Source organism: Cyprinus carpio, unplaced genomic scaffold, assembly GCF_018340385.1.
Source record: "Cyprinus carpio isolate SPL01 unplaced genomic scaffold, ASM1834038v1 S000006811, whole genome shotgun sequence".
Taxonomy (NCBI): domain Eukaryota; kingdom Metazoa; phylum Chordata; class Actinopteri; order Cypriniformes; family Cyprinidae; genus Cyprinus; species Cyprinus carpio.
The window spans coordinates 437,360-463,238 of record NW_024879397.1 but is presented as its reverse complement, the minus strand read 5'-3'; the positions used below and the strand labels follow the sequence as shown (position 1 = coordinate 463,238).

At 38.4% G+C, this 25,879-nt stretch overlaps 1 protein-coding gene across 1 annotated transcript in view; it reads left to right on the top strand.

The window, feature by feature from the left end:
* The window catches only part of rars1 (arginyl-tRNA synthetase 1), a 118,711-nt gene that overhangs the window by 25,647 nt on the left and 67,185 nt on the right, over positions 1–25,879 (top strand). Inside the window, 11 exon segments of the mRNA XM_042756205.1 lie at positions 2,713–2,824; positions 2,826–2,906; positions 2,985–3,045; positions 3,048–3,094; positions 3,393–3,446; positions 3,448–3,479; positions 4,254–4,268; positions 4,592–4,603; positions 10,189–10,211; positions 11,355–11,392; positions 11,395–11,454. Coding sequence (XP_042612139.1) covers positions 2,713–2,824; positions 2,826–2,906; positions 2,985–3,045; positions 3,048–3,094; positions 3,393–3,446; positions 3,448–3,479; positions 4,254–4,268; positions 4,592–4,603; positions 10,189–10,211; positions 11,355–11,392; positions 11,395–11,454 — 535 coding nt within the window.

Here is a 25,879-nt window from a genome sequence, read left to right as displayed (position 1 = left end):
AAACGCGGCTAATACACCCATACCTTGGTTAATAAAGTTAATACAAGAGAAACCCATCGCAGTCTTAAACCCTAGTGAATAAAAGGAAGCGATCCACTCGCATGCATCCTGCTCATCATGACAGTACCTGGATCAGTGAGCTGCGTCTCGGGCCAATGACGTCACTTCCAGGGAGCATGCCCCTGCCCCTTGACTCCACCCCCACGTCAAAACAGCGCCACAAAGCGAGACGCGCAGAAAAATGAAGCGCACAGGAAAAACTGCAGCGCAAGCTCAAACTAGACCGACACGCAAAATAAAATCAGTGTTGCAAATAAAATAATAGATATGACCATGGAAAATATGTATTGCAAAATCATTTATGTTTTGCAATTCTTTAATTTTGTTTGCAAAAAGCAAAATTATTTTCCTCAATACTTTAATTTTCGTTTGCAAAACTTTATTTTCTTTGCGTGTGTGTATATATATATATATATATATATATATATATATATATATATATATATATATATTATATATATATATATATATATATGCAAAATATATATATGGTATTACTTTGACTCCATAGTTGCTGTCCCACCTTTCCAGGCCAGAGACTCAGAACAGCTGTTGATCTGTTAGTGTCTCCTGGATGTATCAGAGACTCAGAACCGAGGTTGATCTGCTATTGTCTCACCCATGCAGGCTGGAGACTCAGAACTTGCTCTGTTAGTGTCTCTCCCTGACAGGACTCAGACTCAGAATGGAGGTGTCTTTTTGGGAAGGTACATTTATCCTTTTCTGATGAGGAGGAGATTGCGCCTCTCCATTTCCAGGCTGTGATTGGCTGTTTCCATCAGAGTGGGGGGACATGGTGTGGCCCACCCTTCTTTCCTCCTGTGGAACTTATTTGCATAGTCCAAACACACATTCAGAAAAGTGTCACTAAAGTTTTACCGGTGATTTCTTACCAAACCATAAAACCTTTGGCAATATTACGAACACACAAAGTCCAAATATGATGGAAGAAGACCGAACTATCATGCATGCATTCATTTGTCCATTAACAGCTGAGTTTGTATAAGATGTTGCACTATGAATCACTGTCACTGAGAATACTATTTTTTCTGAATAAGTATAAGATGTGTGTGTTGTAGTTTGCATCAGTTTAAGGTTTGAGAACATAGTTATGAATGGATTTGGTTGGATCTCTGTGATCTCTCTTTGTTTCACCCACTGCTGCTGTGTTCAGATGTCCTAATGACTTTTGATAGAGGTCACAGGCCAAACCTTAGTAATCAGTCTGTTGGTGGGTGAAGGGCAGAAACTGCATTTTGAACAATGAGAAGTTCTGTCCTTCCCGGGCTTTTTACCAAAGGTCTTCTTCTTGCCCTCTAAGATGTGTCTGGCTGTTGTCCTGGCATATTTCTGATGGTGCTGGACAGTTTGCTTATGTTAGTCCACCAAGATCCAATCAAAATGTAGCAAACCTTTGTCTACTATTGTGGTCAGAGAGGGGCCCTGCCTTAAACTGGGCCCTGAAATGTGCTGTCCACTACAATGCAAACCTACGTTTCAGCATATTGCGATGCCATATGTGTGTTGAAAGTTATTTTATTTCATTTTTTTTTTTTTTTGCCAGGAAAACTAGCATATTGACTTTGGTAGGTTTTAAACGTGTGCGTTGGCATATTACAACGTTTCCTGATGTACTAAAAAGTCTCTCTGAAGGGGACATAATTGGTTGGGATACAGGGAGATGACTTCCTGGTCGTTTACTCAAGTGTGGGACAGGTCGACTGATGGAGTTGCCACCAAGTGAGACTGTACACAAGCTCACTGCTATGGTGGGAGACATCATTGTATCTGTTCAATTCAGCTTTCCACAGTGGTGAGGTCCCTGGATGACAGAGTTTGGGATGTCTTGACGCGAAATGCCAAGGGATCTTAACCGGTAAAACACTGGCAAGAGTTAAACAAGAAAAGCAATTTATAAAACTTTAGTGACGATGTAACACTGTCTTTTTAAAGTGACAATCCTTGTGTCAATTATTGCAACGTGCAGATTGGGCTATAGACAGACAAATAATGCTGTTGGCCCCAAACCATAATAGGGCATTTTTAGAGGGAAAAAAGAGGGGAAAGCGATCGTGAGTGATTCACTCCCCATGATTATTTGGCAGAAATAATGTCCCACACGAAGCGTTTTCACATTACTTTAAGAGTTATTTAATGAAGAAATATGGAATTGCACCTCACCTTCAGCATTATAACTATTTCAGCGGCACAAGATAGAGACCGAGATGGTGGTGCAGCATGTTGTGCCAAACCTCTGACTGTCATCAGCTTGAGATTGTTTTTTTTTAAGATCGGCCTATTTAGAGACTGCCGATCAATCATCCCAAAGCTTATTATCAGCCGACAGTGATCGGTTAGCTGATCAATTGAGCACCCCTCTTAGTTTTTAAAAAGAAAGAAAGAAAATTAAAACATTTTACCAAATAGAAATATATTAAAAACAAAAACAACAAAAAAACCCCCATCAAAGTCATAAGCGCATAAAGTACTGAAACTTAAATTAAAATGGAAGTATATTAAAAAAACTAATTTAAACTATTCAAGATTTTTTTTAATTATGCATACTATAAAGTATGTAGTATAAATAATGCAAAAATAACAATCGAAATTCAGTCTTTAAATCTGTGTTGTTTCCATTGTGTTTCCTCAGAGTTTACAGGAGGAGATGAGCCAAAACGACAATGAGATGTTGAACATCAACCAGCTGCTTGCAACAGGATCTTTGGGAGGCCATCAATACCGCCTCTACCCTGGCCTAGAGAACCCCGCCACTTTCACGGGTCACCCCCAACCAGCAGGCCAAGTTTGGTGATTACCAGTGTAATAGTGCCATGGCAATGGCTCAGGTCAGTTTCATTTCCGGTAAACTCTCCTTTTGTCCTTTTTTGTCACCCAAAACATGCTTGAATGTATTTGTTTTACAGGTGATGAAAGCCTAAGGATCGAAGATCAGTCCCAGGGAGATAGCAGAGAAGATTGTCCAAAACTTCCCAACAATGAATTAATTGAGAGAACAGAAATCGTGAGGGGCCAGGTTTGTTCAGAATATCATAAATACCAAGACCATTTTCTCCCTACTTGATAAATAATGAAGTTCATATTGGATTGTAGGGGTTTATCAACGCTCTGCCTCAAGAGGATGCTTTGTCTCTAAACTCCCTCTCAAGCCTGCTTTCTTGTGAAATTTCCCCGGAGTGAAGCCTCCATCTTTGAAGAAGAAAAAAGAAGGTAGGAGTTTCACTGTAGTGATAAATGCATAACGACATAGTGATATAAACTACAGTGCAAGTTTTATCCAGTGGTCTTTTATCCCTCATTTGTATTTTTTGTAGGTTGTTGTAGACTTCTCCTCACCTAACATTGCCAAAGAGATGCATGTGGGTCACCCAAGCGTCCACAATTATTGGAGACAGTATGTGGCTCAATTTCTGAGTTCCTGCTATGAAGTGCTATAGGTTGTGTGTGGCTAGTCATGGAGCTCAACTGTGTGGTTTCAAAATGAAAAAAGATAATCTTAATCTCTGTTGTGAAATATTTTTAATAAAAATATAAAATCAGTGTTGTTAAGCAAATACTGTCGACCGGGGATCTCCAACTGTGTGCTCCTGGAAGCTACTGGTCCTCAGACCTTCGTCGCAACCCCTGCGCAACACACCTGTCTGTAATTCTCAAGTAGCCCTGACCACCTTTCTTAGCTGGGTTCAGGTCTGTTTGCTTGAGTGGGGTTTTGGAGCTGTAGGACTGTAATCTCTTCAGGCGGTCAGTGCTGGAGACCCCTGCTATAGACTTTAAGGCCCTTTCTCCGTTCTTTGAAGACGCCGCTTCCCCCCGCCATTGATCTTTTTTTCATGTTTTCACTGGGATATTACAACCTTCTGAAAAGCACTTATTCTCATACCTCTGTAAGAGTATTGAATGTCTGGATCAAAACGGGTGAAGAAGAAACCAAAAAACAAATGATTGTTTATGTAAGCAGATGCATATGTAAAATAATGCCAATCATCACACGTTACATCAGTAATATAAATCAAAACGTTAACAGAATGAAATAACGATCCAGGAAGTGGAATGGACCTCATGCCAAACTTTGCATATGTTGATGAAAGCGATCTATTGCATTTGTTTTTTGGATCATTGTTCTGAATACTGATCCAGACACAGTCTTTTACAAATATGTGATTTTCTTTCCTCAGCTTTTTGTTCAAAATGTTTTGTGTTTTTTCATGAAATTTACCTGCATGCAAGTGTTTATTTAGGGGTGGGAATCTTAAGTCAACTCATGATCCATCTTGATATTCCGATTCTGAGAGTCACGATCCGATTCCAGAAACGATTCTTGATCTATGGGGGATGGTGGGGGGTTCATAGTAGTCAGTGGTGCCTGGGGCAGAAGTGGGAAGGGGGTTCAAGTTTTCGGGAGCGAGAACTGGAAATGGGTCCCTACAAGGATGGGGGAGGGACTGACTTAATATGGTGATGACTAGCCATTCAAAGCACTTCATGAGGATGGGAGTAAAGTAAGTCCAAACAGGAATGGTTATCAGTGAAGCAGTATGGAGACAGCTTCTTCAGGACTGGAATGATGGTGGGTAGCTTGAAACATCGGGAACAACAACCTGACTAAGTGAGATGTTGAAATGTCTGTGAACGACATCCAGTGAGTTCCACGGCACAGTCTCTCAGTAGTCACGCCTCAGGGATGTTGTCAGGACCCGGAGCTTTGCGTACATTGATCCTGCTGAAAGGATCTCCTCATGCTGTTTGGGGTCAGGTCATCACCTGGTCACCGGAAGGAGGTGGAGTCTTCTGTGCAGTGGTGCTGTTTTGGTTCCTCAAAACGAGCGAAGAAGGTGTTCAGCAAGTTCAGCAGAGAGATGTTGCTGTCACAGGTCCGGGGTGGGGGATTGTAGTCCGTAAGGTCTGTATCCCCTGCCACAGGCTCTGAATGTTTCTGCTGGTCACTGAAACGATGGGGCTATCCTCACTGGACGTACTGTCTCTTAGCTTGTCTGATGCCGCAGGATAGGTTGGCCCTAGCTGTCCTCAGGCCCACCACATCTCCCGCTCTGAAGGCAGCGTTCCCTCGTCTTCAGGAGTCTGTAGACCTCCCCTGTCATCCACGGCTTATGGTTGTCCCGGACAGTGATAGTCTTTGTGACTGTTACATCATACAATACTTGGTGATGTAGGCAGTGACAGTCTCTGAGTACACTTGAAGGTTTGTGGTGTTATTGTATGTGGCAGCCTGCTTAAGCATATTCCAGGTCAGTTGTGTCAAAACAGTCTTGAAGAGCCTCTGACGACCCCTTCGGTCACACTTGAATTTGTTTGTGAACTGGTTTTCAACTGCAACTTTAATGACGCGGTCTGTATGCAGGCATTAGCATGACAGTGATGTGGTCTGAAGCCACCCAAGGTGGTGGGGGAGGGCTTTGTAAGCTCCTCTCTGTGTGGTATAAACAACAAGTCTAAAATGTTTTTACCTCTGTTGGAAAGTTAATGTGTTGGTGTATGTTAGGAAACACTCTTTAAGTCTGCATGGTTGAAATCCCCAGCTATGATGAGAAAAGCATCAGGGTGGTCTGTCTGCTGCTCACTGATGTGCTGGTTACAGTTCATTTAGTGCATCGTTGCTGCTGCTGCTGTTGTTTGGAGAAATGTATACAGCAAAGACTAGTATGGCTTGTATATTCCCTCGTTAGATAGAATGACCAGCGCTAAATAATCATAAACTCCACCAGGGGTGAGCAGTGTTTGCAGACTACAACAGCACCGCGGCACCACGGGTCATTGATGTAAACACAAAAGGCCCGCCGCCACGGGTTTTACCTCCCTGCGACCAGACCTCTGTCTGCTCGATAGCACGTCAGCTGGTCAAGCTGAATAGCACCGTCTGGAATGCTGTGCTAAGCCGTGTTCCGTGAACACACAAAAACACAACAGTCTTTTACAGTCCTCTGAGTTGAGCGTAGTAATCGGATGTAGTCCAGTTTATTGTACAATAGAGCATACGTTAGCCAGTACGATGGTGGGGATAGATGCTTGTGTGGGTTAGCCTAGCTCAGATACCTCCGTGTCAAACCCCTCTTCTGCTTGTGGCACCTCCGCTCTGGGTGAGATGCAGTAGTTGGGGTCGGTGATGGTGTAGGCCTCTGGAGCAGACCGAATCCCACAGCTGTTCCAAAGACGTAAAAAAACACTGCGACTCACAAGACCAAAAAAACACGAAAACACCATTCTGATGGGACAGAGAGAAGCCGCTGCGTGTGGACGTGCCGCCATCTTGAGGTGGAAAAGGTCTTCATCTTAGTCCCGTGTTTAAACTGTCCTTGCTAGTTTTTTTTTTTAATCATATTTAGTCAACCTTATCCTATTTAGATTGTCTAGTTTTAGTCTGCTAAAAGTCTCAACATTTTAAATTTAGTTTTAGTCCAAGCAAACCTTAAGAATTTTAGTCTAGTTTTTGTCAATGAAAACTTGACACAGCAATAAGATTATTAATTAACCGTACAACAGTATTCATTTTGGCAAGCCATTTTTAATTTGGTCTTGGTCTTACTCAAATGAACATTTTAGTTATTATATTTAGTCAACCTTGTCCTGTTTTTGTTTAGTCAAGTTTAAGTCAATGAAATGTAAAAGCGTTTTAATGAAATCTTAGTCACATTTTCGTCATTTTGAAAAATTTACTTTTGCATTTCAGGTACTGCACTTTCAATTATAATCATAATGATTGTTGTCATTTGAGAAATTTACTTTTGCATTTCAGGTACTGCACTTTCTCCAGTAAGCACAAATCAATAGAATGTGGACACATACATGGTGTATTTTACCTCATCTAGTGTACCGATTTATTTTTAGGCTTTTTTATTATAAATTAATACTAAAGATTATGCAATCTCTCTCTGTCGACATTATGAAAAACAGCTAAAACAAGCAAAAAAATATTATTACTAGCAACTCCAATTTGCAATAAGCCTATTTCTCTATTAAAACAGCACGGTTGAGTAAGTGCATTTAATCATTGATCACAGTCGCAAACAATATAGTCGAGATCTCATGACAGAACCACAGACTGGTGTGAAAGACACTTTTATTTAGGTCGCTAAACCTGCAGCTTATATTGTTTTTCAGATCATCGGCGGCGGCGCTTCAGTGAGCTTGTGCGCATGGTTGCCAAATTGCTGAAAATAAGCAAAAAATTTATTATCTTGAACCGCAGATTTAACGATGGTGTGATAATGCTATTCATGCTAGCACAAAATCATCTTCAGTCCCTCTAATGCCTACAATAGGAGATAGTGTTTGCCTGGCTCAAGCAGCTACTTTTGGTAGGGGAATATAAACTCAAGCATTATTTCTTCCTCTCATTGAGTTATTCAAGTTATGTCTGATATGGAATACATTTTCTAGTTTTATCTTCAACCAGTTGTCTTATCTGAGAACAGCGTGTCCCTGATCATAATTGAAATACACAATCTTCACCAGCTGAGACGAGAGTATTCCACTAAGTGACAATCAGCCTGAATGCAGAGGCAGGGAAGTCGAACAGAGAAGAAACCAACTGATGAGAGTGAAGGCACACAAACCAAAGTTCCACTGATGGTTCAAGGACAGCTGATTGAGGAAGTGCTGCAGTTTATTAACCTTGCGATCATAGTGGTCTCTGATGGAGGGACATAGGCTGAATCAACAGCTGAATAAGAAGATCAAGACATAGAAACAGGCTTTCCAAGAGATCTGTAAGACAGTGGCATCAAATGGGAAGATGTGGATAATGCGGCCATGGATTGAATACTTGGATAGTCTTGTGTGGCCATTGCGCCAACACATGACCTGTTCTGATAATGTTTTAATCTCTGCAGAGAAAGAAGCTACTCTCTTTAAATATTAAGGCATGCCCCCTCTCCTAAACCATAGAGAGGTGAGAGTGAGAGAGTGCGAGAGTGCACTCCCTGAATGATTTTTATAGCTGAACTTTGTGCTGGGGGGTTCAAACCTCATTAAGGTTTGGCCTATGGATAGCTCCGAATCTGAACCCTTCAGAGCGAAGCCTGCTGCCAAATATAAAGTTCAGGACCTCTACAATAATCTTACTCAGAGTGGTCCTGGCTGAAGAAAAAAAAAAATTAAAAAAAACTATATATAAAAATGTTTTTTGTTGTTGTTGTTTAAAAGCAGAGGATCTGTTCTTTTTCTTTTGACATATTCATAGATGCAAACTCCTAGTATTTTCTTTACCCTTACTTCAAAAATCATGTCTAAAAAGGGTAATATTTGATGTATTTGAGGGTCTCATATGTGGGGAAGAGAGTAAAGAGAGATAGAGGGCAAAATTTTGCACTTTAGGTCAGCATAATCAGCCAATATTGTCTTAAATAGCCTGCATAGCACATCATCTTTTATGACATGGGATTGTGCCAAATATATTCAATCTTGAGTTCTGTAAAATTTTGAGTTTTTTTTTTTTTTTTTTTTTTTTTTGTGAAAAATTATTGGACACATAATCTAAGTAAAAATATGTTTTAAAAATGAATTAAAAAGTAATTACAAATGAGCGTGTAAAGCAGGGTTCCTCAATAAGCGGCCCGCAGGCCACATCCGGCCCACAAGAGAAAAAGGTTTAGACTGTGCTAATGTGCCATAAACACTTCAAACACATCATCAGGAAAGCGACATTAACTTTGTTCCATGTCCTACACCGGACATTTGGGCACGATGCAAACCAAAATACAATAAGAGCTTATTACAATCAGTAATGCCTGTCTACACTGGATGCGGTGCAGTGCGGCGTGAATAAATCCCTGACAGAAACACTGCTGACTCCTTCTAGTATGGCGTGCTAACAACACAGTTTTTCAAATGCATTTGACAATGCTTTGTCGCATTAACAGTGTAGATATACGATGTGACAGCAAAAACATGGCAAGAAAAGTAAAGAAAAGAAAAATGTAAAAGAAAAGTGGACCTCTGAAAACTAGAATGATTCAAATGTGAATTGACTGAAACGCGTTTTTGCTGAGTGATACCATCTTTATGGATGTTGGTTCAGCAGTGAGTTCACATGTTTTAAATGTGTTTGTTTTTGAGGCCCTAATTTATTTTTCAAGATCTGAGGTAAAAGTAAAATATTATATTGTTGCTTTGCAGTATGACTGTAAGCAGGATCCATTAATATTCAAAAATATATAATACCTAGATCAAAGCTCTACATTAGACACGCTTTTAGCACTGGAATAAAGCACATTACTCATTACCCTGAGGTTATCACTGTCAGTCTGTTTGTATGTATGTTCCTGCCGCACGAAGTCGCATAAAATGACAAGCCATTTATAAAATAGAGAGTTTCCGGGTCGCTTATTGTCCAATGTTCACTGTCTCGGGGTGGGTTAGAGCATAAAAACTACATGCGATACAAAGATACTTTTATCACCATCAGCGTCTGGGTTGGAAAACAACACAGTGTTACAGCAATTTACACACGGTGTTTGTTTTACTCCCTACCCACCGCCCCCCCCCCCAAAAAAAAAAATCTAACAGTTATAAAAATATTACTGCTGACAGAGTCTAATATCTGTGTGAATCTGCAAGTTTAGGGAAATGAGAGAGAAGTCTGTCCAGTCTGGAGCAGGAGGGACACTAGTTGATTTGCAATGGCAGACATGGAGATCCAGATTTTTTGTTCGTCCTTTCAGTTGTTATTTAACAATTTAAACAGGCCAGCCAAGTTGCTTCTGTATCTAAATGCAATACATGGTTCATAATTGTTTTGAATCAAACAGAATACTGCAGAGAAAAATGTTCTGAATATTTATCGGACCATCGTTGTTGTATTATTTTAACAAAAATCAACAATATAATAATTGTAATATATAATAATAATAATAATAATTAAGAATAGTAATAATAACTAATAATAATATATGTCCTGTGTGTGTGTAGCGGCAGTGGCCCTTGGCTTGGTATTGGCTGGCAGAATCAAACCCTCGGCGAAAAACTAATTTGAGGGAACCCTGGTGTAAAGCACCATATCTTTAAAAACGAAACTTACGTGTGGAGCATGGCCCCACTCCCAACAGGTGTTCTCATCTTTTTCTTCCTCCTGTACCTGTTTGCATCTCTGCAGAGATTCATACAACTAAATACTATGGGTAACATTAAGAATGATAAAAATGAAAAAATAATGCTGGCGGTAGCTGGCAACTAAAAAAAAAAAAAAAAACAAAACCCCAAAGGCAAAAAAAAAACCTGGCAGGGAAAGAGTTAACAAAGTAGTCATTACATTCCTAGTGAAGTACTTACATTATTCAACATCTTGAAATTATATCTACCAATCAGAGAAATAATTAGCATGGCAAACTTGATTCTCCGCAAAGAACAGTGGTTCAATGTTCAAGTGAAAAGGATGTTCTTTGTATATCGCATTTTCTTTAGGCCCAGCACGTAATCTGTCATGCTCAAGAGATGCTATAATTGGACCATGGCGCAAAGAATGCAATTGTACTATTTTTACTATCCCCGACAAACACTACATTCCTAGTGCTCACGCGCAGTGAAAAATCCCTTCAACAAAAGCAAAAAGAGGAAAAACTGGACAACACTGGCCGACAGACAAGACCGAGCAGGTTTAACTTCTGGTATGACAACAGGGTCTCAGGACTCTCAACTGTGTGTCAAAAAATGTGCATTTGTCACGAAATTCAAACAAGAAATACTTTTTTCTTCGGCTTAACTTTGTCGTGACGGATCACTGTATTGCCTCAGTTCAAACACCTGAACCGTCGTTCGTTTCATATTGCCGTAAAAGCACGAAATGGACATGAATAATAAAACACGAAAGTATTTATTTCAACCGTTGAACACACACAAAGCCTTTTTCAAGGTTTAAGTCCCACCGATGTTAATCCACTCATCCTGGTCTGAGTTGGATTGGAAACTGGATTGACCATGAATTTCTGGTGTGCAGAACAAGTACTTTAAGGAATTTACGGTTTGCGTTTACTGTGGCAGCACACCAGCAGCACTAGTTTAAGTAACCCTCCGCACATATTTATATTGAAAAAGTTTTCAATTCATCAGTCAGTCTTTTTTTATCCATTTTAACATGAATCTATGGAGAGAGACCGGTCAGTAGATGGTCGGGGCCAACGATGGCAGATAACAGCGGCGTCGACATAATTATCCGCATTCTGATTGGTCCGATCCACCTGTCAATCAAAGCTCTTTGTTAATGGACAACTGCTTCTCTTTCATTCTCTGTTGTCTCTATTCTGTGCAGTTTGAACCATGTGGAGGGAACTGGGGGAAACAGTTTGGGATGCTCATTGCTCCCTGTGCCATTACAAATTCCCAAATTTCTCCGTGTTTCCCCACCCAGTTGGTGACCTTCAGTCTGTAGTAACAACGCTGAGTACCTGACGGGCTATAACAACCTGCTGACTGTGCACCAGAAATGGGAGGATCTTGCTGCTCGAATCAGGTCAACTCCATGGTTTACCCTGCATTACGTTAATTATTACTGTTTCGTATTGTTTTGTCAGTTCTGCCATTCACCACCAGAGAATGATAAACTATAAATATAAACTAAAATGAGAACGTTATTAGCGTCCCACACAGCGAAAACAATATTGTATGTTTTTCCAAAGTGTAACATGCGTTCTGTCGCATTAAATTCTCAAGCTCGGTTATAGGCAGGGATGGATTTCTGATTGGGCATTAGTGTTTGTAACATTCATCAGCTGGAATGAAAATCGAAATCTTCGTTCGGTCTTTGGCTCTGTTCCATTTACCGTTATAGCTGTGGTGTGGACTCTTGCTATCTTTAAATACTTTAGAACGATTTTTAGAACTGCTATTTTACTTGTTTATCTTATAGTTTTTTGTCATTGGTGTGAACAGGCCTTCTACGAGGTGGTGATTTGAGTTTTCAGTCTTGAATTGTGACACATAATTGTCATCTCGAGTGTATGTCATTCATAGCTGGCATGCGAGATTTGCCATAGTAACTAACACTCCATCATTCAGGGAGAAGGCTTGAGTGGTAGTTAGGATTAATATTATTTTATTGTATCCCCTCCCCCCACATTTCCTACATGTAAAAAACAGTAAAGGATGCAGATTGAGGAGGGGTGAGGGGGATGAGCGCTGTATATCCATATAATATCTTTGATTAAAAAGAAAAAAAAAGGTCATTGCTAATGTTGTGTTTTGTACATTTGTATATTTTGTTAGGTTTAATAATTAAACATTCCCTTTACATGTATGTTTGTCACAGTTGTTTTTGTGAGATGAGCAGGAACGTGCATTCGGTCTCACTGCAAACTGTTCACATACTTGTCGGGATTGTTTTTTGCGTTGTCATTGGTGTGAAAATCATAAAAAAATAGTGTATTGAAAGTATTCTGCAGCTGAATGGACTGCACTCTATGATCTCTTCTGTGGCATGGGAAGTAAAAGATTTCAATAAACCACTTAAGAGTCCCATGTGAAATCACATTAACGGATTAGTTTCACTCCAAAAGAAAAATAGCTTGTGTTTTGAACTCACCCTCCAAGCAGGGGCGGGGACAGGTGAATGCGAAAAGGTGCCACTTTAGTGATCCTGCGGTGTTTGTAAGAAAAATATCCATATTTCAGAGTAATAAACAGTTTTTCACACCTTCCCTTATCGTCACCCAGAAGGCCTTTCGCACGGATAACCAGCACTTAGGCGCCAGGCACCTATGAGATTGTCTAGTCCCCTCGCGAGTTTGTTTAATGGAGCAGAGGACGCCAAGATTCTCCTTACTTTAGCAAAGGAAAACCAGTCTTCTTCTCTGTTTATATTGAAATCCTCCGACATTTTTTCTTTGCAAAATTCCTTGGTTTGTACTCTCTAATTCATGAAACAGGTGGTTTTTGTTGTTCTCTCCGCCTTCGTCACTTACTCAATGCTAATGCTGGATCTTCTTACGCCATCCGGCCAGAAACGTCTTTTCTGCATATTACAGATAATGAAAGTTGATGCGGAAAATGCGCTTATTCTGTTTGAAAATATGGATATTTTTTTTTCGCAAAAATGAATGATTCACTACAGGAGGCCTTAATGTTTTTTGAATAAATCAATACATTACTATTCCTTTGTGTTTTTAAAAGCACCGCAAAATAACCTTTTTTTTTTTTTTTTTTTTTTTTTAACTGAATCAACTGTTTTAGCTAAATTAGCATAGAACCATTCTCAGTGACATGCTATTACCTGCTAATCAGGCTAGAACATGCTTTTAACGGGTTTCGGCCACTCTCACAGCTGGTCTCAGAAGTTTTTTTAGCTGTTTTTTACTTGAATCAACTGTTTTCAATGGACAGTACGTTCATGCCATCACATTACTTACTTTAATCAGGCGAAACCAGAAACATAGTCACTTGGTAGTCATGTTGAAGAACATGTTAGTCACTTGCTAATCATTTTAACAGCGTCGGGCTATTTGCTAATCATGTTAACACACGCCTGCTAATCAGGCTGTAGAAACATGCCAAAATTTGATAATCGGCGCATATAACGTTAGAAACATGCTAATGACATGCTGGTAACTTTGTTAATCATGCTAATGGACATGCTAGTCACTTAAATGCCGATAGCAACTAGAGTACTCAACCCGCTATCGGGCCGATATTTGTCATTTTTTTAATATATAAGACTCGGCGTAACTTATGGTGGTGCATTGTGGGTATACCGGCGAAATTCATTTTATCTACCAGAACGGCAGCCCCTGCCGCATTGGTGTAATAGATAATAGCAGTAGCCACGATGAAGTCCCTCCAGAAAAAGTTTTGGAAGCGTGACAAAAAAAGTCCTGGCTATAACCATAGTCGGACAATTTCACTCTATAAATGAGGCCAAACAGGTGCTAGCTTACAAAAAATGCCGGTTATCAAGCGGAATCGATCCTATGAACAACAATTAAACGTGGAGAAAACAATCGTTCGCACTAAGGGTATGTATAACGTTAACCAAGCATCAGTGTTGCACCACACGCTTGTCAATTTTGCGAACTATGAAGCGTGTCTATCTTGTCTACACGTCGGGAGTATTACTCACGCCTCATAACTGCAATAATCACACTGTTTTCGTCCGGTAGTTCCTGTAATCCGGTATAAATATTGGAAGAACGTTCACCAAAACAGACGCTTAACTTCCTATTTTGTTAAATTCGTTCCAGTTGGGTACGTCTGGCCTCTCAGAGAGGCCTGATTGGTTATGGATTTTATTAATATTAGTTATTTTTTATTTGTTGACTTAATGTTACTCACTTCTGCACTTGGTTCCTTATTGTTTACTATCCCTGTGCTCTGTACACATTTGTGTGCGTTACGGTCCCGCCGTTCCTGGGTCAAGGCGAATGACATAAATAAATTCGTCACACCTGACTTCTTGTTCTATTTGTTTTTTTGTTTTTGTTTTTTTGTTGAGACAAGTTGTTCAAATTGGTAACTACAGTCAGCCAAAAATATCAAAAGCAAATTAAGTTCAGGACTGGGTCCCCAAGAAAATTTTTTAAAAAATAATCAGACACTAACTGACTTCCTTACTGGCCAAAAACTATAGAGAAAACGGAAATGTGAGAGAGAGAAGAGACACCACCAGACACAACATGAATCTCATCATAACTATGTGAACATCAATTTCATGTTGCACACTATACTTGTTACTGTGAATTATCTAAACAACTGTCCAATAAGATATTCACCAGAACTTCTAACAAACAATATGAACGCAGTCCTTTTCAATTCAACCAATTACCCTCTCGCACATGAAACCCCAAGGTTCGCTATCTTCCAGGTGTCCTTCCACGTCCGTTTGCATCCAACTGACAGCAGCCCTCGTATGAATACGGGCTATTTTTTTCACACTTCAGCACCATCAGTGTCAACGCTGTCCCCTGATGTCAAACCCACGTATTCGCCAGCACCAAGTCTCCAGGAGCAGGATGATTAAGAATACCACAGTCCTCTGTCACCTGATTTGTTTACTCATGTGACCACCCCACCCTTTTGAAATGAAAGATATTGCTCCCTGTGGTGTAATGCCGATAAGGTTTGCCCTGTCGATCATGAGTACCGATTACCGCAGTTCACAATACAGCAATACTGAAACCGTTTTCCAAAAAATAACCAAAATCATGACCAACGTTACCTACTTGCCATACTATACGCCTACTATAGATCAAATCCGGCGAAACACGGAAGTAAAGCAGCGCCGCCATTACTGCGTGCCTTGCTGCTAAGGAAGTAGCAGAAGTAGCGTTAGTCCCCGGTAGGCGGCTGTAACGCAGATTATAGCTGTACGAAAAGTTTATTTTTATTTAGTTTTTTTTTTGTTAGTAAGTATGCTGTCCAGTGATGCCGAGAGAAGAGTGTGTTGTGTGGTTGGCTGTTTTAACAACAGCACCAAACTACAGGCATGGAATAACCCCGTTTGTATGAAATCCACGAACCTTTGTTGCACATTGACTGCCCATGTTTCACGGCCCATACGGATTAACACAGAGAGTTCTTTTCTATTAGCTAGAGATGATTAGTTCAGGTGCCGCTAGGATCTGCGCGTCACGTTTACAAGCACCAAAACGGTAGTTCTTGTTGAATTCATAATAAAAATTGACAGCAATCTGAGAGCTGAGATTGTCGGTCTCCGTGTCCTCTTTGCTTGTTCGCGTATTTTCCTGTCTGCGTGAGACAATGGGATGTGTGGTGCGAGAGCGGTGAAAAGCGTCAATTGGCGTGTGTCTCACATTTTTGATTGCATTTGGTATCGTAGTTTGAAGAGTACAAAAAAAATCTGTGGGGTCTTTAACGCAATTACAAATCGGCAATGTCGGGTCGACAAAAAGGGGAAAAAATAATTAATTGGGTCAGTCCTAAATTGACAGGGTCGATCAGTTTATGGCCAAACAAGAATATTTTTAAGGATGGCCTAATAGTTATTGGAAACTTGTGAGCTTGTGAACATATTAACAACACAGCTAGTAATGACAGCGTTCGGGTTTTTATTGTTGTCATCAATTAATACACTTCTTAATTACAATACATTACATATTTATAAATTATTACAATTATGTTGTCAATAAATTACCTTTATCAGGTAAGTTTTGGCCACTGCCCGACATCATCTACCCAATTTTCCCTTTCACCAGACCATTTCTTTTAATGAGCAGGATCCGCTTTCCATTGAAATGTCATTAGAGGGCACCGGCAAGTGTAACACACCGTCACACTTCGCAGGCACGCAGTAGTAATGGCGGCAGGCAAGATGGCGGCGCCCATAGAGTTTGCGGCTGGATTTGTGTATACAGTACATCTACTTCCGTACCGCGATTCCCACAATGCATTGCGACGTGACGTAACGATCCCGACCTCTATCGGCATCGGCCGATATCCGTGTTTAGTAGCGCCGATTTAAATTCAGGCACGTCGGCGGGCAGCCCCGTGTTATTGGTGCGGTGGAGGGAAAGTGCTGCTGCCGCCATCCCGCATGTGAAGGGACCCCAAGCCAAAACTTTTGGCAAGATTCAACAACAGTCCTGGAAGATAAAGGTAGTCAGAGAATTTCACTCTGTAAATGAGGTGGAGTAGGTGGCAGTTCTCACAAACACTGCAGCGTGATTGAGGGCTACGTTACTCCGCCCCGCTCACAGACAGCACCGTGCCAAAGCGTGCTCGGAGACAGCTGTCCTGGAGCAGCACAGAACGGTGAATGACATTTGATCAGAAGCATGGCTTGATGCAGACAATAGCCAGGTTTCCATCCAATTCATTTGCATTTAGGGATGTCAATATTTGATAATTTCCATGATCGATCGTCGTTTAAATTAACAATCAATGAATAAGCTTAATGCTGCAAAATGCGTCTGCAGCTGTATTAGTATTATGTGCAAAAGCCACTCGGAAAAAAGCTCTACTCACCCGAATTAAAGGGGTTTTAGTCTGAAATAAATGCTAGTAGCAGGACTGTAAAATGAATATGTGATTTATGATCATTTGATAAAATGAAATTATTTATTTGGGAGAGCGCTCTGTACAGTTTGAGATCATTTTACTTTGTTGACTGTTTTTCCGTCAAGGAGACCGCTGAAGTGGCCCCCTCTTTAAAGGGTTTTCATGGTGCTCGTTGTTGTATTTTAAAAACGCAATTGCAATGTTTTCAAATGACACTATAGTATTAAAAATAAAATTATCCCAAACGGTAGCTAACTGTGGGCGCTTGTGGCTGTGCTGCGCAGTCAGTGAACCGCTTTTTTCCACATTAAACATTTTATGCGAGTATTAATGACCAGTACTCTTATTTGATCCTGTTCTGCAAAATGTTTAGATTTTGAATTTTTGCATTCCGGTAGGCCTATCTGTTTTAAAAAAGTCCTGCATTTACAGTGCATTAGATCGTGACAGTGTCAATGGGTGTGTGCGTGCAGAAGATGAGTATGAGCAGCGCGCGCGGTTTGGCTCGATGTATTTGGAGGTTTATTGCTCACGTCTCGTTCTGCACATATCCAAACGTTTCCATATTCGCAATGTATCTGAATGTTAAACTATAATATTTTTTTAATTTTTTTAATGTAAACTAGAACGGAAAAAGATCATCTAGCCTCTTCACATGAGCAAAAATGTCCTTGGCATAACAGCAGAGTGGACCGGTATAAGGTCTATTTAAACTGACCAGTGTAACCTTTTATATGTTTGGTTGACAGTACTTAATCTTAATAATGAACAGACTGCGATGTAAGTTTGTAGTTAGAATGCACTTTAGATGTTCTGTGTCCATTTATACCAAACACAATGTTGCTGGTTTGCTAGTGTGTTTGCAGCACTAATATTATTTAATTTTTTATATATATTATTTTTTAATATATTTACAGTTTAATTGATTTTTATTTATAAATTTTATTTATTTTATTTAAATGTATATTTAGTTTACATTTATTTTCCAACAAACTTGAAAAATTCTTGCTTGATAAATGCTCTAAAAACTTTTATGTAAATGATTGACTTATATATATATATATTATATATCTATTATATAGAGATATATATATATATTATATATATATATATATATATATATAACCTGTTTTATATATATTAATACTTGTTGTCAGTTTATTGATTTGTTTTGGTTAACTTTAGGATAATTTTTTTTTTTTGTAATACCGTGCAGTGCACAAAATTAAGATTCGAGAGATGGTTCAAGTCAGTGCCTCAAAAAATGATGATAAGGTTAGGAAATGTTGTGCATCCACTTATTATTAGTGTGACATTTTAGCATGCAAATGAGGGGGAAACCTTCAAGGTATCGGGCCCTAAAAAATCGGCAGCACATAATCGGCCATACGCTGACCCTGACCTCTAAAACATCGGCATCGGCTATAGAAAAACCCATATCGGTCGATCTCTAATAGCAACATGTTAGTCACCTGCTAATCATGCTAGCAACATACAAGTCAACTTGTTAAGCATGATAGCAGCATGTTAGAAACATGCTAATGACATGCTAGTCACTTGCTATTTATTTCTAGCAACATTTTAAATGACAAAGCTTGTAACTTTAATCATGTTAACTACATGCTAGTAACATGCTAATGATGGTAGCAACAGGCTATTCCATTTGCTAATCATACTAACAACATGCTAGTCATTTGCTATTTCATGTTAGCAAATGTTTAACGACATGCTAGTAACTTTGTTAATCATGCTAATGAACATGGTTAGTCACTTGCTAATCATGCTAGTTCACTTGATAGTCATGCTAACAACATCTAGTCGTCACTTGCTAATCATTTTATAAACATTGATAGCGACAGGCTATTTACTTGTTAATCATTGCTAGACCATTCTAGTAACTTGTTAATAATGCTAGCAACAGTGCGAACTACATGCTAGTCACTTGGTACGTCATGCTAGTTACTTTGCTAATGAATGCCAACAACATTCTAGAGACATGTTAATGCAAGCTGGAAACACGCTAGTAACTTCTAGTAACTTGCTTCGTTCATGTTAGCGACATACTAGTCACTTTGCTAATCATGCTAACAACATGCTAAGTTGACTTTCTTATTAATTTTATTCTATCTGTCTATTTATCTATTTTTTCTGGATAGATTGTTTTGCTTTCAAAACTTTAAAACTACTTCAAACTAGTTAAAAACTGAACAACCCATCAACATTTTTTTTTTTTTAAAACCTACTTCAATACATTCTGGCGAGGCTTTTTCAAGCCAACGTAAAGTTTGCCTACAAACTTTACTATCTAGTCTTAAAACGCCATGCCTACACGTCTAAATACACACAAAAAATTGTCCAAGCCGGTGCGTGGTGATTATTGCCATTTACGTCTTAAGCGAAACGTTTAACAGTTGTGAGACAATACGCATGTAACACTATATGTTGGTCCATCCAGTATATTGTGATTTTTATGGCTGAAACACAACACTGCTCCAAAAAAGTTGGGTAAAGAGGGCATCGTTTAACAACTCAACCTTCCTTTTAATTAAAATGTTTACATTGTTTTGGGAATTGACTATAGTAATTGTTAAAGGGTTCATATGATGTTGCTAAAAAAAAGAAAAGAAAAAAAAAAAAAGAAGAAAAAAAAAAAAAAAAAAAAAAAAAAAAAAAAAAAAAAAAAAAAAAAAAAAAAAAAAAAAAAAAGAACATGATTTTGTGTTTTTGTTGTAAGGTGTTTTATGCGTTTTTGAATATTTTTTTTTCCAACAATACTGTACATTATTGTTTTTCTCCTCTATGCCCCGCCTTTCGTTCGAAACTCATAGTTTTTTACATAGCTAATCTTTCTGAAAACGCGATGTGTTCGAAATGATTGGCCAGATATCCAGTGCATTGTGATTGGCTGAATGCCTCAAGCGTGTGATGGAAATGTTACGCCCCTTGTCATACTGTGATGCGTGTCCCGGTCAGAACACCGGCGAGACAAGACAAAAGCAAATAAAAGCCATTACAAATTAGCCATTTGTTGCATCCTGTGGGTACATTATTCGTGGATGTAATAATGACTTATAACTGTGTTTTTTTTTACGACGCGTTCGCTTGCATCGTGCCATTGCCACGCCACAATAAACATAAAATACACCATGTCTGTGCATTTGAGATCGGAGAAACCGACAAACACAACCCTACTCTAACACCAGTGGGTTCTCAATCCAGTTCTTTCTCACCCCCCCCCACCCAGCTCTGCATATTTCATAAAAACTTCTCTCTTTGTTTAACAACACCTGATTCAGATAACCCAGCTCATTAGAAGTGAGCTCTGTGTCATGAACTGTGTTCATATGGATTATGGTACTGACACAGTGTTCATCGCGTCCCTACTTCCCTGAGCAGGGGAAATCTGTTGAAGTTTACTTCACTTTGGGAACATTCATTCACAGATTTGCACTCGCGCAATGTCTTCACACCACGGACAAATGGTTGACCCTCAATATACCTCTGTAGATACATACAATTTTAAATTCACAGTCTCACTCAACTTCAATGCCTCTGAATGGAACATACTTTTTGCTTCAAACTGGAATCATGGCGGAATAAGCCTGTGATGTCCACTTGTGCAGGGTACTTTGCGTTCGAATAGAACAAACGTCTGAAGTGATAAGAGAAGAACATAACAAAATGTGCAAGAGCATGGGGGCGCAAGGACTGGGATTGAAACCACTGCTCAAAACTTGCGGTGTGAATCATCAGTGGCAAATCCTTTACATATGTAAACGTACTTACGACTCTGAATCAGGAACATCCGGCATTTGTAGCCTTCTCTTCCCAGGATCCTTAAAACAGTCCTTCATAAAATGTGCTTGGGGTTGAACTGTTCTGGACCAGTGTTTGTAAATTCCAACTTAACCACTGGATTGTCTTGTTCCCTCTTTTGGAAGACCAAAGTATTTTCGTCTCCACAACCATGGCCGCCGGCGGCAACAGCGAGAAAAAATGTTACACTTTCTTACCTTTCTTTGCAGTGAACATTTGGGTTGGTGGTTATGCAAATCTTCCCACATTGGTGACGTAGACATGTTGGGGGCGTGTTTAGAGCCGAGCCATTTTGTGGGGTGTGGTTGACTCTTGAACTTGTTATAAAGAATATATCTTTGGGTTGAGAACTTTAGTCCTTTTGGCAACTTTACCAGATGCCCTTTGTGGTCTTTGGGACTGAGAACTCTCGAAATCCATTTTTAACAGAAACAATTTGAAATGTGGACCAGTCATCTGAGTACAGCACACATTTTCACATGAAATTTTTTAACTATCTGAGCTTCTGGCTCAGAGAACCCGGCAGCATCGGCTGCATAGACAATTGATGTATAGCTTTACTCCCTAGAGTAACAGATTATTCAAGTTTTGTTTCTTCTTCTTGAAGCAGCAGCAGTACTGTGGTAAATGACATGTGGTTTTCTGAAGTACTTTCCAGAGCCCATAGTGGCTATATTTAATCACAGGTGGCAAGTCATGACGTTTGTCCTTATGCAATAGCTCATCTGAGGCCTCAAAGGTCAAGCACATTTAACTGAGGTTTCCTGCCTTGCTCTACATGTACTGTGATTTCTCTCTGATTCCCCGAATCTTTATCACAATATTCTGAATGATCACTTGTTTGAGAAAGACCTAAATTCTTTGCAATTTTTTTGCATTGCGAAATGTGATTTTTTGATGTTGGTTTGACCTCTCAGTAAATTTGGCACAAAGTGGTGAGCCATGATCCAGCTTTTTTGCTTGCAAAGACTGAGATGCCCTTTTATACCCAACATGATACCTTGACCAATTAACAATTCAAGCTGCTTACTGCGAACTGTTTTAAAAACAGCTTTACGTGGATATACTAATAACCTTTTCCACTTTTATTGTCTCTGTTCCAACTTTTTTTGGAATGTGTTGCAGCCGTCAAAATCAACATTTGTTCATTCATACACACAGGGTTTCCATGCTTCTTGGAAAGTACTTGATTTTCAGACGTGGATTCAAGGCCTGGAAAGTACTTGAAAACTAACATAGGTCCTTGAAAAGTGCTTAAATTTGAAATCAGTTTTGTTTATGCTGATATTTTTTAAAGTTGTTCCGATATGTGCTTCTGTCAAAACACAGAACAAACCACGGGGGGGTTATCTGTTGATATCTGACACGATCGGCCGCAGCAGCGCAAAGTTGATTCTGTGGCTTTGCTTGATCTTATTTATTTATTTTTATTTATATATATATATATATATATAGATATATATATATAAATATAGATATATAATATCTATATTATAATATATATATACTATATATCTATATATAATATATATATATTATGTTATGTATGTATATTAGTATATATATGTTATATATATGTTTTATTATATATATCTAGTATATATATATATATATATATATATGTGTGTATATATGTGTATATATATGTGATATATGTGTATATATGTATATATATGGTACTTATATATGTAATATATCATGTAGATATATATATGTATAGATATGTATTATATATATAGGTATTATATGTATATATATGTATAAGTATATATATATATATATATAGAGGTATATGGTATTATATGTATATGTTCTATATATAGTGGTATATATATATGTATAGGTATCTATATATGGATATATATGTATATGTATATATATATGTATATAATATGTATATGTATATATATGTATATATATGTATAATGTATATATAATGTATATATATGTAGTATGTATATATATATGTAGCTATATGTATATGTTTAGATATATAGGTTATATATATGTATATGTATATATATATGTATATATATGTATCATGTATATATATAGTGTATATGTATGGTATAGTGTCTAGATATATATATTGTATGTATATGTATAATGATATATATGTATGTTATATATATATATAATATTAGATATGTATTGTGTTATATTCTTTGTATATATCTATATATGTAATGTATGTATATATGTATGTGTGTTGATTTAAGTAGCAAATGAGAATAGCTAAAATCAATGCATATATTTTGAGACAAAGGCCTTCTTTATGATTTTTGATTATGATAATTAAAGCAACGCTTTTTAAATGAAAGAATCTGTAAAAGTGTTTTGGTATTTGGGGGTGTAAAAAGCGCCCCCCGCTGTAGCGTGATTTAACATGATAATTAATAGACTGCTGACTTTTTTTGTCCATTTGTTGACATGATATGGTTACGATTCAGCTGCTAAAATAACATATTATGTTGGGTGTCCTTCCTTGGAGATAATCACCATGTTTAGAATGAAACCATCATATTTAAAAACAAGATATTAATAATGTTTAAGCGCCGCGCGCTTTCACATGGATGTTTATATATCTATAGCGCGTGGGGCGTAGTGATGGCGGGGTCGGTTTGGGGCGGGTAAAGAAATTGTAACTTTATTTGCGGGGCATGTTGGGGGCGGTTCATTAAAAACAAAACACAACAACAAAAATATATTGTAGTGTTGGGCGATATGGTAATTTTTCAAATCAGATCGCGGATACACGATATTATCGTGCATGGGTGGAGCAAAGAGAGGAGACTCTTTGTTGTCATAGCATAACTATTTGGGTTTTTTAAACCGCGCAGGTGGCCGAAAAAGAGAGCCGGAATCACCAATAATAAAAAAAAATGCTTTCAAACATACTGATAAACTAACGTTAAATGTATTTAAAACGGCTAGTTCATATGTAGTCGGACGCAACTGTCATATCGCGCGTCCTGTGACAAATTTGCCGCATCTGTGCACGGAAGTTATCAGTCTAAATGTTCTGCAAAGTCAGTCAACGGTGAAAATCAATAGTAGATTTCATCTGAAGTCCAACAGTTTAACACTAATATTGGACATAAACAAACACGTTAAATATAAAGTAGGCTATTCAAAACAGGTAAGTTCATATATTTGAAGGTAGTGTTGAATTGAACTGATGCATCAGTCATACAACGCTCCGGACCGCGCGCCTCATGACGAGCTCGACACACCGCCACAGAAACAAGAATGAGATGCATTCTAACATAACTGTGGCATTAAACTCAGTTAGTGAGGGCTCGTTTAAAATATATAGGCCGTTCAGATTACTTTTAAAGTGCAATGAAAAACCTTATATCTGCAGACGATGTACGACGTCTGTTTGTGGATAGAGACTTCACCGGCTACATGCGCTAATCCTTGCGCGTGTGTGTGTGTGAGTGAGTGTGAGAAAATGCGGTGCTGAAGTGAAATAGCTGGGCAGTTTGATAGCTGAATCATAATAGGGCTGCCTCATAACCTGCGGGTCGGGTTGGGGCGGGTAAGGAAATTTTTACTTTATTTGCGGGGATGGGTTGGGGCGGGCCAAATAATTTCATAAAAGCGGGACCCGCGGGTTGGAAAAAACTCCGACCCGCGCATCAGTATTGGGCATGGTCGCATAGAGTTAGTGAAGGGAGACGTAAAAGACTGGACATTGCGTTGGTTTCATATTCAATTCAATTCAAGTTTATTTGTATAGCGCTTTTTTACGATACAAATCATTACAAAGCAACTTTACAGAAAATTAAGTTTCTACAATATTTAGTAGTAGCTTATCAGTGATGACTGTCAGTTCATGTGCATATGGCAGAAATGTTCAGAAAAAATCAATAAAAGACGTAAACAAACAGACGATTAACACTATTAACAGCAATTATGCAATCAAACTTATAGCAAAATGTGTGGTAGTTCTGTATGTTGTCTCTGGTTAGCATCATCTGAGGTCCTCTGAGGGGTTGGCATCATCTCTTCTCAGGTGTTCTGGATCCAGACTGAAGCTTGTGTAAATCCTAGTTACCACGGGATGTAAATCCCGTGGCAAAGCAGAGAAACAAATAGAGACATAATTAGCGTAGCTGCTGTTCCAGCCAAGTAAAATTAATTAGATTAACCCAAGCTAAAGAATAATAATGCACATTTGATCAGATATAACTGCAGTCCAAAATTATGAGATGCATTATTTGAATGCTTGGCCAAAGAGGTGTGTTTTTAATCTAGATTTAAACAGAAGAAGTGTGTCTGAAGTGTGTCATATGGATTACTTTATTACTTAATATTTGTTGTCGATAAGACTTGCTTAGTTTAAAAGTAGACATGTCAAGATTTCTATAGAAATATCTCTCATATCTTTTCGTAGAGTATTTAAGTTTCAGTTCATTTTAATAACGTATTTCTAAATGAAGATCACGCAGACAAAGGCTGCAGACAGCGCACTCTGTTTGTTTTTCTTTATTTTATAAATGCACCAAAGTTTTCTTATTATGTGTGTATACAAATAAAAAGTAGACCCTTTACAGATTCTATTGATGTATTGCTCTTACCTGTACGATCAAAACTGAAAGTGTAATTTAAGTTATTTTCGGCGATATGCCACAAAACGCCTATATGCACTGAACAAAAAATTATTTATATTTTTCAAAATTTGCAGAAAATAGTACAAACTCTGCTAAATTTAATGTTTTGAACAAGTATTAACTTAAACATTATTAAAAAAAAACAAACAAACAAAAAAAAACATTATTTTAGCTTAAGGTATTGTATCTATGGTCCTCTGTGGGCCTTTTACCCCGTGCTGGGGCGCCTCTTCTCCCGTGTTGGGTAAAAGGCCCCTCTTGCCACCTCATACATTTATAGGATTTTTAAACAAAACAAATAACTTGAATTGTTTATTTTCACACAAAATCAGTTTCTCTGTTAATAGTCAATACAAACATATTTTTGTATTTATTATTTTGTATGTATTATTTTGAAATATACATATTTTAGGCGC